The 13,907-nt window shown below is 38.1% G+C and overlaps 1 protein-coding gene across 2 annotated transcripts in view; it reads right to left on the reverse strand.

Moving 5' to 3' along the window:
- LOC126485108 (optineurin) overlaps positions 1 to 13,907 on the reverse strand; it is a 149,502-nt gene that overhangs the window by 67,716 nt on the left and 67,879 nt on the right. For both annotated transcript variants that reach the window (XM_050108737.1, XM_050108736.1), the window contains exon 4: positions 9,012 to 9,142. In XM_050108737.1, the coding sequence (XP_049964694.1) occupies positions 9,012 to 9,142 (131 nt within the window). The remainder of the gene's footprint in view (positions 1 to 9,011; positions 9,143 to 13,907) is intronic.

The raw sequence follows: 13,907 nt of genomic DNA on the forward strand, positions 1-13,907 counted from the left end.
ACCTTTAGAGTTCTTCCAATTAATCTCACAGAGGCTACTGTCTTTCATAAAACTAATTTTATTTGGTCATTATGTTTTAAATCTCTGCTTAACTTCTTACTGGCATTTGCACACACAAGACAAAGCTTTACTTGCCTTTGTAAGAAGTTTCTAACAGTACCACAGAAGCAGGGCGAGTTTTTTCCAACTCCCACAACTTTACTCACACATCTGTTTGAAGCATATTGTACAATATTCTTGACATTTATATTAAATGAACGAATTTTGGAGAGATTGAAAGGAACTGAACATGGACGTCACCAATCCCTTTTTTTCCTTTTATAATCAATAAAGTTTTCCAGCAGAAGAAGGATGGACTACTAATTTGATCTTTGCACCATCATCTGAGGCAGAGGGCCATGTAAAAAGCAAAAGAAAGGAAAGAAAATATCAAAAGGTAAGTAACTGTAATAATGTAGTAGAAGTATGACAGTCCCCCTCTCCTCCCAAGTCCAGCTTGCAGTGGAGGCTGTGGAATCCCTACACAACATTTGAGCTTGCAATGGTGAAAGTGTTTTGCACCACATTATTAAAGGAAGGTTAGCGAACTTCTCTTTTTATTAATTTTTGTTGACATAACCACTGTCATTTAAGTAATTTATCTGTAATGCTGTGTTACTACCCCACTACTTCTCATGTCAATGACGATTTACAAACTTCATTTTTGAACAGAATGAGGTCCACCCCTCTGACAACAAGATTTTCTAAAATTTTGCTATGAACATTTACCTCACAACCCATAGGTTACTTGGCAGAAGCAGATTTAGTGTTTCTGTGCTAACCATCAGAGTGCGTCATGCAACTTTTTTTCCCCAACAGGGGTTTGTAAAAGAAGTCATTTATTTGCCATCTCTGCCAACAATGTTGACTTAATTAAAATGCCTTCACAGCTGTGGTGAACTTGGTCATGCAAGATGCCTTTCACTGGGTGCGGGATGAATTAAGTTGTTGTATGGATGTTATTGTTAATCAGGTTCAAGTTACATCACTGACATATCATTTATAGTTTTAAAGCTGCAGTTTACTCTTCTTATATGTGAATCTTTAATCACCAGAAAGACCGATGGACTGTATTAAAAAAAGGAGGGAAAAGTAGGGGAACATACACTTCAGATACTACAGCTTTTACCGTGGTTTGTGGGTTGTACTTTTTAACTGCATTGTGTTAGTCTTTCACGGAAGTATTAAAATTAATATTTCCCTTGTATGCGATACTCTGAACCAGCCTTTTCTTCACTAATGTAATATTTGGGGTGACTCAAAAATGCTTTACAACTTTGGAATGATATGAATTCTGCAAAACTGTTCAACATAATTTCAACACCGAATATGCTAAAGAACCAATAAGCAGGCCTACAATTTACTCTTTGCACAAAAACTTTGTTGACACGGGTAATTAATTGTGACATGATATATCACCAAATCACCTACGTGTTGGTGGTTACGTCTAACAGGTTAGGGACAGCTTTGCCCACAGCCCACAAAAATCACTGTGACATGCATCTTGTGAGACTGGCAATCCTCAAAAAACTGGCAATCCTCAAAAAACTGGCATGTACTGCGTAGACATTTACACTTGCAACCATACAGAGTCACAATGGCAGAGAACATTAGTGACACAGATAAGGTTGCTCACAGGGAATTGTGTGTGGAAACTTTGCATCAGATACAGGACAACGAGACATTCGTTACACAGCAATGAGTAAACAATTAATATCAGTGGCATGGTGGACACCCACAACTGCAGATCATGGGACAGCAAAAATCCACATGCAATCCTGGAACACCTTTGTGACAACCACAAAGATAATATGTTTTGAGCCCTTAGCTGAAAGTGTACAGCCCTTTCTTCTTCTCCTCCTTCTTCTTCTTCTTCTTTGAGAAAACTGTCAGGGGTACTGTGTATCTGGATATGCTTGAAAACTTCTTAATTCCACAGAGCGATGAAGATGACCAAGACGGGATGATTTACTACCAGCAAGATGGTGCAACATATCGTTTCCTCATGGAAGTTGAAGGTTTCCTTGGTAATGGTTTCCCAGGCTGGTGGACTGGCTGTAAAGCGCCAATCACATGGCCACCTCGCACCCCGGACTTGACACCACTTGATTTATTTCTCTGAGGTTTCATTAAAGGCTGTGCGCATGTTCCTCCTGTACCAAACAATTTAATTTATCTGAAAAACTGAATCTACCCTGCCGCTGCACAAGTTATGCCTGATTTACTACAAGTGATGGAAGAAATTGACTACTGGTGGGATGTTTGACACATCACAAATTGTAGACACATTGAACCAAAATAAAACTTAACACTTTTATGTGAAACTTCACGTTCTTTGCTACAAAATGACACATCTTGCAATTCTGTAAGTTATCTTAATAAGTGAAGTTCGGTGGCAGGAGGAACAAGACTTTTGGTCAGGCGAATACAGCATCATAAATACAAAATCAAATAGGGGTAATGCAGGAGTAGGTTTAATAATGAATAAAAAGATAGGAGTACGGGTAAGCTACTACAAACAACATAGGGAACGCATTATTGTGGCCAAGATAGACACAAAGCCCACGCCTACTACAGTAGTACAAGTTTATATGCCAACTAGCTGTGCAGATGACGAAGAAATTGATGAAATGTATGATGAGATAAAAGAAATTATTCAGGTAGTGAAGGGAGACAAAAATTTAACAGTCATGGGTGACTGGATTCCAGAGTAGGAAAAGGGAGAGAAGGAAACATAGTAGGTGAATATGGATTGGGGGTAAGGAATGAAAGAGGAAGCTGTCTGGTAGAATTCTGCACAGAGCATAACTTAATCATAGCTAACACTTAGTTCAAGAATCATAAAAGAAGGTTGTATACATGGAAGAATCCCGGAGATACTAGAAGGTATCAGATTATATAATGGTAAAACAGAGATTTAGGAACCAGGTTTTATATTGTAAGACATTTACAGGGCCAGATGTGGACTCTGACCACAATCTATTGGTTATGAACTGTAGATTAAAACTGAAGAAACTGCAAAAAGGTGGGAATTTAAGGAGATGGAACCTGGATAAACTGAAAAAACCAGAGGTTGTACCATGTTTCAGGGAGAGCATAAGGGAACAATTGACAGGAATGGGGGAAAGAAATACAGTAGAAGAAGAATGGGTAGCTTTGAGGAATGAAATAGTGAAGGCAGCAGAGGATCAAGTAGGTAAAAAGACGAGGGCTAGTAGAAATCCTTGGGTAACGGAAGAGATACTGAATTTAATTAATAAAAGGAGAAAATACAAAAATGCTGTAAGTGAAGCAGGCAAAAAGGAATACAAACGTCTCAAAAATGAGATCGACAGGAAGTGCAAAATGGCTAAGCAGGGATGGCTAGAGGACAAATGTAAGGATGTAGAGGCTTATCTCACGAGGGGTAAGATAGATACGGCCTACAGGAAAATTAAAGAGACCTTTGGAGAAAAGAGAACCACTTGCATGAATATCAAGAGCTCAGATGGAAACCCAGTTCTAAGCAAAGAAGGGAAAGCAGAAAGGTGGAAGGAGTATATAGAGGGTCTATACAGGGGCGATGTTCTTGAGGACAATATTATGAAAATGGAAGACGAGGTAGATGAAGATGAAATGGGAGATATGATACGGTGTGAAAAGTCTGACAGAGCACTGAAAAGACCTGAGTCAAAACAAGGCCCCGGGAGTAGACAACATTCCATTTGAACTACTGATAGCCTTGGGAGAGCCAGTCCTGACAAAACTCTACCATGGTGAGCAAGATGTATGAGACAGGCGAAATATCCTCAGACTTCAAGAAGAATATAATAATTCCAATCCCAAAGAAAGCAGGTGTTGACAGATGTGAAAATTACCGAACTATCAGTTTAATAAGTCACAGCTGCAAAATACTAACGCGAATTCTTTACAGACGAACGGAAAAACTGGTAGAAGCCGACCTCGGGGAAGATCAATTTGGATTCCGGAGAAATGGAACACGTGAGGCAATACTGACCCTACGACTTATCTTAGAAGAAAGATTAAGGAAAGGCAAACCTACACTTCTAGCATTTGTATACTTAGAGAAAGCTTTTGACAATGTTGACTGGAATACTCTCTTTCAAATTCTGAAGGTGGCAGGGGTCAAATACAGGGAGCGAAAGGCTATTTACAATTTGTACAGAAAGCAGATGGCAGTTATAAGAGTCGAGGGACATGAAAGGGAAGCAGTGGTTGGGAAGGGAGTGAGTCTGGGTTGTAGCCTCTCCCCGATGCTATTCAATCTGTATATTGAGCAAGCAGTAAAGGAAACAAAAGAAAAGTTCAGAGTAGGTATTAAAATCCATGGAGAAGAAATAAAAACATTCAGGTTCGCCGATGACATTGTAATTCTGTCAGAGACAGCAAAGGACTTTGAAGAGCAGCTGAACGGAGTGGACAGTGTCTTGAAAGGAGGGTATAAGATGAACATCAACAAAAGCAAAACGAGGATAATGGAATGTAGCTGAATTAAGTCGGGTGATGCTGAGGGAATTAGATTAGGAAATGAGACACTTAAAGTAGTAAATGAGTTTTGCTATTTGGGGAGCAAAATAACTGATGATGGTCGTTGTAGAGAGGATATAAAATGTAGACTGGCAATGGCAAGGAAAGCGTTTCTGAAGAAGAGGAATTTGTTAACATCGAGTATAGGTTTAAGTGTCAGGAAGTCGTTTCTGAAAGTATTTGTACGGAGTGTAGCCACGTATGGAAGTGAAACATGGACGATAAATAGTTTGGACAGTAAGAGAATAGAAGATTTCGAAATGTGGTGCTACAGAAGAATGCTGAAGATTAGATGGGTACATCACGTAACTAATGAGGAGGTAAGAAGAGGAGTTTGTGGCACAACTCGACAAGAAGAAGGGACCGGTTGGTAGGACATGTTCTGAGGCATCAAGGGATCACCAATTTAGTACTGTAGGGCAGCGTGGAGGGTAAAAATCGTAGAGGGAGACCAAGAGATGAATACACTAAGCAGATTCAGAAGGATGTAGGCTGCAGTAGGTACTGGGAGATGAAGAAGCTTGCACAGGATAGAGTAGCATGGAGAGCTGCATCAAACCAGTCTCAGGACTGAAGACCACAACAACAACAATCTTAATAAATTTCTATATCATTCCAAAGTTGTGAAGTCCTTTTTGACTCACTCTGTGTAATGCAATGAATTCACCTACAAGTCAATCCCTTTTACTATTATCTCCCAGTTTGCAAAATCCCATGATCAGACCTCAGGTTGGTAGATTTCATTCCACAGGTGCTGTTGCGTCCTTGTTCCATTACTATTATTAAACATCTAAAAATTTGTAAATCCTAAATCAAAATAATGAAATTTAAAATAATATCATTTATTTTTCAGTCTCATTTACACATTTTTGAATACATGACTAGTTTTGATCTGGTTACATCATCTTCAGATCTAAAAGTAAAAGTAAATCTACTTATGTACTGTCCACCATTTTATGAAAGTAGAAAAGCATTGTACATAAATGTAGAATTTACCTACAGAGTTGTGTCAGCAACCTATTGTGTCTGTGTCAGAACCACTCATCAGAGTACTGTGGTATACATCTGGTAGTGGTAGTAGTAGTAGTAGTAGTAGTAGTAGTAGTAGCAGCAGCAGCAACAGCAGCAGCAGCAGCAGCAGCAATTGCCATCTTACTCAGTCCGAAGGCCGGTTTGATGCAGCTTTCCATGCTACTCTATCCTGTGCAAGCTGCTTCATCTCTTGATTAACTACTGCAACCTGTATCCTTCTGAATCTGCTTACTGTATTCATTTCTTGGTCTCCAATCTATGATTTTTACCCTCCACTCTTCCCTCCAGTATTGAACTGTTCCTTCTTCTAGTCAGGTTGTGCCAAAAATTTCTTTTCTCCCCATTTCTATTCAGTACCTCCTTGTTAGTTACGTGATCCACCCATCTATCTTCAACATTGTTCAATAGAAGCACATTTCAAAAGCTGCTATTCTCTTCTTGTCTAAACGGTCCAAGTTTCACTTCCATACACGACTACACTCCATACAAATACTTTCAGAAAAGACTTCCTGACACTTAAACCTATCCTCAATGTTAATATATTTCTCTTCTTCAGAAACATCTTTCTCACCACTGCCAGTTTATATTTTATATCATCTCTATTTCGACCACTATCAGTTATTTTGCTGCCCAAATAGCAAAACTCGTCTAGTATTTTAAGTGTGTCGTTTCCTAATCTAACTCCCTCCACAGCATAACTTGATTTAATTCAATTACATTCCATTATACCCGTTTTATTTTTGTTGATCTTCATCTTATATCCTCCTATCAAGACACTGTCCATTCCATTCAGCTGCACTTCCAAGTCCTCTGCTGTCTCTGACAGAATTACAATGTCAGAGGCAAATCTAAAGTTTTTATTTCTTCTCCCTGAACTGTAATTGCTATTCCAAATTTTTATTTTGTTTCCTTTACTGCTTGCTCAATATACAGATTGAATAACATCAAGGATAGCCTACAGCCCAATCTCACTTCCTTCTCAACCACTGCTGCCCTCCCTTTCATGTCCCTCGACTCTTATAACTGCCATCTGGTTTCTGTACAAATTGTAAATAGCCTTTCACTCCCTGTATTTGATGCCTACCACCTTCAGAATTTGAAAGAGAGTATTCCAATCCACATTGTCAACAGCTTTCTCTATGTCTACAAAAAGTCGCAGGGTCACTATTGCCTCACATGTTCCAACATTTCTACGGAATCCAAACTGATATTCCCAGAGGTTGGCTTCTACCAGTTTTTCCATTTTTCTGCAAATAATTCATATTAGTATTTTGCAACTGTGACATATTAAACTGATAGTTTGGTAATTTTTCCATCTGTCAGAGCCTGCTTTCTCTGGAATTGGAATTATTATATTCTTCTCGAAGTCTGAGGGTATTTCACCGTCTCATACATCTTGCTCATCTGAGTTTTGTCATGGCTGGCTCTCCCAAGGCTGTCAGCAGTTCTAACGAAATGTTTTATATTCCCAGGACCATGTTTCAACTTAGGTCTTTCAGTGCTCTTTCAAATTCATCATATCTCCCGTCTCATCCTGTCTTCCTGGCCAATGAAAGCTATTGGACAGTTTTCACACTTTAGCTTAGATATACCTGCTCCCGGGAATTCTAAGGTTTTTTTTTTGTTTGAGTGGTGTTTCAACCTGAAGCAAGGAATGCCATTAACCTCAAATCCTATATGTAAACTGGTACTATGAAAGGCTGCCTAGCAATTACTTCTGACACGCATCCTTTATAACACATGGGCATATACACGATTTTATCTTTCTGTTCACCTGTTAGTGTACTAACATTGATTTTATATTATTGCTGCCTTTTAATTTTCTGTAGCAACATTGTTAGTGTTGAAACTGGATACCCATTTTGCTTACTGCAACATGTTTTATAAGAGTAACTTCTCTGATACTACGTTTTACCAAATGTAATCTGGTATGCCCATGACACCCCTCCCTCACTGTTCAATACTCTTGATTTTCTAACAAAAATTTATTTACATAATTTTACTTTTTATAATTTCAGTGTAAGTCTCTCTCTTTTTACCCAAGTTACTGTAGGTTATACCAAATGTAAATCCCTACCACTCCTCCCGCTCTATCATCTTTCCCCTCTCCCAATCCCCCTTGCTCCACTTTTCTCCCTCCCCCTCTCTCCTACAGTTACCTTAAAACATGGGCCACAGTTGCATACCAGAGTGCCCTGATGTGTGGTTCCGACACAGATATGATGGGTTTCTGAGGCAACTACATATATAAAGTCTGCATTTATGTACAATACTTTTCACTTTTTGTAAAATAATAGACAGTAGATGTAATTCTTCAGCCAGACAGTAGATGTTAGGTTTTACTTTGTTTTTAGATCTGAAGATGATCCAGGGAGATCAAAAATAGTCTTGTATTTAAAAAATGTGCAACTGGGACTGGAAAATAAACAATACATTCCTATTATTTCAAATATCAATATAGTTACCATTGTCTAACAACAAATATGTTGGCAACTGAAAAAACGTGAAATGACAACCTTGTTGCAAAACAAGAATGTAATAATGCTAGTGGGTCACTTTATGAGTAACACAATGATTCTTAATGAAGTACAGCCTTTAAAAGTCCTATGTGTTATACTGGAATTCATGGCATGCTCTACATATGAGACATGGTCATTATTTATGTAAAGACAGATGTGATGTGGCCCAAACTGTTTTAATCCCAATCCATGAAGATGGTCTGTCACTGAACCCGGTCGATATTTGAGTTTTAAATTTTAAAAAAGAAGCAGCTGACAGTCAAACATGCATTTTATGCATACTTGACAGCTGTTAGTAGTTACCTTCCAAAAATGTTCTTTATGAAGACTTGTAGTACACAAGTTTTGCCATTCTCATGGCATTCATTCCCAGCCACAAACCCAACACACACTGCGTTTTGTCACAGTCTCTTACATCAGCAGATTTACCCGTTTTCTTTTATACACAGTTGGTCAAATGAGTTGTGTATATGAAGCATTGTTATATAGCTCGCACACACGTTATGTACCAGTAGTATTAATGAATAACTTTGATCTGCTTATATAGTTGTTGAACTCTGAGTTAAAAAACCCTTTGTTGATCAGTATGCTTGCCTATTTCTGTGCAATTAGAAAGACTGCTACGAAGCTGAATCTCATTTCCATGAAGAGCATTTGAAAGAAAGCTTGTTTACAATTACAATTCTCACCTCCTCTTCTGAGGAATTAAAATTGAACTTAATTTTATGTTTGTTCAGAAACAGTGACTTGCAGATTCAATTATAACAAAATAGTGGGACAAGTTTCTGTTAATATGTACATGCAGAACCACGAATTCTGACAGAAATATTGTACACTTTAGTTAAAACTCAAAAAGAATAAACTGCCCAATAATAACCACTGATCAGGAATTACCTTCATTGTGAACTCCTTATTTTCTGCAAATTTTTCATTATTCTTCTGTTGCTGCTTTGAGAGTTCTTCCTGCCATGTTAGTAATATCTGGTAATTACGTTTCCAGCTTAGGTTATTCTGGAACAACAGCTCTGAAAAAAAAAAAAAAAAAAAAAAGGATCTGTTCAGACTTTGTACACAAAAACATTTTGTTCAGGAAACATAATAAATAGAGAACGGCAATCACATCTACTTCTCAGCCCTGACTTGTTTGCTTAACTTGAATCCAAATATGACATAATAAACACTTGGATCTAAATTTCAGGCTAAATTCAGTATGGAATGGGTAGCAACTAAGAATGTTTAAGGATATAACTCCAAATATTACTGGCAAAACATCACAAAATTACATCAACGGGTACAACAGAGGTATCACAATGAATCTCCATGTTTCTGTCCCTGAACTGATAGTGCCATGATCGTAAGTAACAACATAAGAGATGACACTGTTAGTCATTGCATGTGTGTTTGCAGTTTTAGGATACCATTCACAAAGATTTTTGCAAGAGAGATACAACTACTTCAGAGTTCCGGCATCCATTTCGTATATGTTGAAAATAAAGGAGCAGCCTCCTTATAGACATTCAGCAACACTGGTTTATCTCCACTCACAGTACACCATTTTCAAAAATGAATTTTGTAATGCCAAATTGTTCAGTTTATTCATTTAATAAAACACACACATGAAGTTGTTGAAGTTTTCAATGCAAAGACCAATTTGATGCAGTTCTAAATGCTAGTCTGTCCTGTGCATGTCCTTTCATCTATGTACAACTATTGCAGCCTATATCCTTTTAGCCAACTACAGCTTATCTGTCAGCTAAAGACATTCAACAAAGTAGTTAGGCAATAACTTTTTATTTTTAAGCCCGAACACCATGAAATGAAAAATCCAAGTCAAGAAAAAGAATAGCAATAAAAATCAAAGAGTAAAGAAGACTGCCCATGCGCTCGTCAGCACAGAATAACGCTGCGCTTTACTGCATATGCACAGATGATCTGGCAACTCTCACCCCCCCCCCCCCCCCCCCACACACACACACACACACACACGACCACCAATATACAGGGTCATCACTTTAGCCAATTACAGCTTATCTCTGTCCACTAAAGAGATTCAACGAATTTTCACTCCACATAGACACTATTTTCCATGACTTACCCTCACACACACACACACACACACACACACACACACACACACACACACACACACACACACCTTTCCTTCCTTCCAAAATTGACCATTCCTTGATGCCTCATTATGAGTGTCTATCAATCTATGCCTTATTTTTAGTCAAGTTGTGCCACGAAGCTCTTTTCCTTTTCATTTTCTATCTGGTCTATGTTATCTAATCTTCAGCATGCTACTGTAACACCACTTTCAAAATCCACTTTTCTCTTCTTGCATGTACTGTTTGTCATGTTCCATTTCCATAAAAGGCACCACTTCAGACAAGTTCTTTCAAGAAAGATTTCCGAGCACTTAAACTTATACTCAATGTTAATATATTTTCTTTTTCATAAGAGATTTTTTTATTTCCAGTCTGCATTTTATGTCTGCTATACTTCCGCCATGGTCAGTTATTTTGCTGACAAATAGCAAAATTTGTTTACTACTTTCAGCATCTCAGTTTCAGATCAAATTCCCTCAGCAGCACCATATTTAATTCAGTTAGACTCCATTACCCTTGTTTTAGGTACCTTTGTAAATGTTAATCTTACAATCTCCCTTCAAGAAACCATCCACACGATTCAAGTAATTTTCCAAGTCCTTTGCCATATTTTACAGAATTAAAATGTTCTGAATAAAGCCTCAAAATTTTTTTGCAAAAAGCAAATTTATGCTATCAGAGGTACAGTTTTATGTTTGTACTCTACTGGTTTCAGTCATTACTATCATCTTCAAGAAGAAAAACATTGTACATAAATGGACCACCCATACATTTCCATCATATATGAGCCATACAAATACAGAACATATATAATTTTCATAACAGTCTGTCTCAACACAGTCCACATAAACACGCTGTGCCTTGGCACAATTAGATTCATGCACAATTGGTGATAAACCAACACTTAACACTGTTGGGCTGGCTGGCCACTGGCCACTGTCTGCTATGAGCCACATGACTAGTGCAAACGGCACAACATCCACCGTGCCAAGCACCAGAGCCCTCTGCTATATAAGCACAGTGCAGCAGGTACTCACCTTCAGACTGTGTTCTTATTGTCTACTTGTGTCAGCTTATACGTTTGTTGTTCATTTGTATGTGGAAGAATAAGTGTTGGTTAATTGCGGCTGCACTGTTGTTAACATCCTTCATTATGTTACGGCATTTTCCTTTACATAGTCCTTCTACACACTTCTTCCAACTTTCAGACTTCACTTATTTGCTTAGTTACTTGCACACCACCTGTGCCTTTGATAGTCATAATCCTGCTTCTCACTTCTTCAAAGGTTTCTTTAATTTTATTATAAGTGGCATCCATTTTTCCTGCCTACATGCATGCTTCTGGAAGTTGCATTTCTTCTCTAGCCATTGCTACACTGTTATTTTACACTTTTTCTCTCTCTCTCTCTCTCTCTCTCTCTTTCCTGCATTCCTTTGTGCCTGCTTTATTTAATATCTTGTATGTTATCCCAGGCCAGGATTTCTGCTGTATCTTGTCTTTTAGGCTAGGTTTCCCTCTGCTGTCTTCATTATTTCATTTTTCAAACTTACCCATTTATCTTCTACTGTATTTATTCCCCACCCCCAAATTCGGGTGATCATTGATTAATGCTGACTTCCTGTGAAACTTTCAACAAACTCTGGTTGTTCCAATTTATCCAAGTCTCTTCACTTAGTTCCCTACCTTTTTGAAATTTCTTCTCCTTTAATCTGCATTTCATAACTGATGAATGATGGTCAGCTCTATTCAATTTACCTTTCTTCAGAGTTAAATCAAACTCTGCAATGTTTAAATTATGCTCTGTAAAAAATTCTACCAGGCACCTTTATCTTTCACTCCTTTCCCAGGTCCAGGTTTTCCCACTCTTCTATTTCATACTATTGATTTCAGTGCCCCAAAGCAATTAATTCTTTGTCTGTCTTAAGTTATGGAATATTTTCTTTCAACTCAGCATATATTTTGTATCAAAATCTTCATCTGCAGAGCTAGTAGGCTTACATACTTTTACTACTGTATTTGTCCATGGCTTTCATTTATCTAAAACATGATAATCCATTCATTAAGCTGTTCATAATAGTTCAATCAAGATCTTGTTTTCCTATCTATTATTACACTTACTCCTGCATTACCCCTCTTAGACTTGGTGTTGATAATCTGGTTCTCATCTGACCAAATATCCACCATCACACATCACTAATTTCCATAACATCCCATTTGAATCTATCCATTCCTCTTCTAAACTCCTCTCGCCTACTAAGATAGTTAAGGGATCTAATGTTTCAAATTCCAACCTCCAGAGAACACAATTTGTTTTTTTCTGTAGAAGATATCTTCCCTTGAATAATCCTCACCTGGAAATACAACTTATAATTTACAAGTTAAGTGTAACAGCCAAGTAACACGTTAAGTTGTTGACAGGCACATAACCAAGGATACCAAGGATTTGTTTGTATATCTCCCCCTCAAATGTGTGAGGAGGATGTAATTAGCTAGATGTATAAGGAAAGATGTGATGGGTTTGGAGTCTGAAGGATGTTGGGAGAGAGAGTGTTTGATGGTGGGATATTGGTGTATAGGAAGATGGCAACAATAGTGACAAGCAGAAATTCAGGTGGTAATGGGGATTGGGTGGTTGAGAGTAGGTGATGGAAGTAGTTTGTCTCTTTAATATGGGAGGCTAGTTATGGGAAATTGGTTGGAGATGTTGATCAAAACTCACCATCTCATTCTGTATACATATAATTACATCCCCATAAATAACTACTATTCCTCTGAGGAAGCTAAACACACAAATTCACAAAATGACAGCTTCCTATGCCAACCCATTTACAGGCCATCTATAGAGGAAACTTTCCCTGCCACACAAAATCCCTAACCCCTTTTCTGGATCAGATTCACTGATGATATCTTCATGACCTGGACCCAGCGCCAAGGCATCTTACCATCAATTCTACACAACCTCCGTCTCTTCCATTCACTTCACCTGGTTCTCCATCAATTCAACGTGCCACATTCCTCTATGTTGACCTCCTCCTCTCTTATGACTCCATCCACACTCCTCTCCATATCAAGCTGACTAACCACCAACACTACCTGCACTCTGATAGCTGTCGTTCCTCCCGCACCAAAAATTCACTCCCGTACCATCTGAGAACTCTAATAGTAGGACACCAAGAACGAAGTGCTTGGATTAAAATGGGTGCCAGACAAGGATGTAGTCTTTTGCCCCTACTATTTAATCCTTACATTGAAAATGCAATGACGGAAAAAGAGTAAGTGCGGGATTAAAATTCAGGGTAATGGAATATTAATGATAAGATTCACTGAGGACATTGCTATCCTCAGTGAAAATGAAGAATTACAGGATATGTTGAACAGAATGAACAGTCTAATGAGTGCAAAATATGGACTGAGAGTAAATCGAAGAAAGACAAAAGTAATGAGAAGTACTGGAAATGAGAACAGTGAGAAACTTAACATAAGAAATGGGGATCAGAAAGTCAAAGAGTTCTATTATCTGGGCAGAAAAATAACCAATGACCAACGCAGAAATGACTACATAAAAAGCAGTCTAGCACTGATATTTCTGGCAAACAAGGTCTACTAGTATCAAACGTAGGCCTCAATTTGAGGAAGAAATTTCTAGAATGTATGTTAGAGCTTCTGAGGGTTTATGTTAGA

The sequence above is a fragment of the Schistocerca serialis genome, chromosome 6 (assembly GCF_023864345.2).
Source record: "Schistocerca serialis cubense isolate TAMUIC-IGC-003099 chromosome 6, iqSchSeri2.2, whole genome shotgun sequence".
Taxonomy (NCBI): domain Eukaryota; kingdom Metazoa; phylum Arthropoda; class Insecta; order Orthoptera; family Acrididae; genus Schistocerca; species Schistocerca serialis.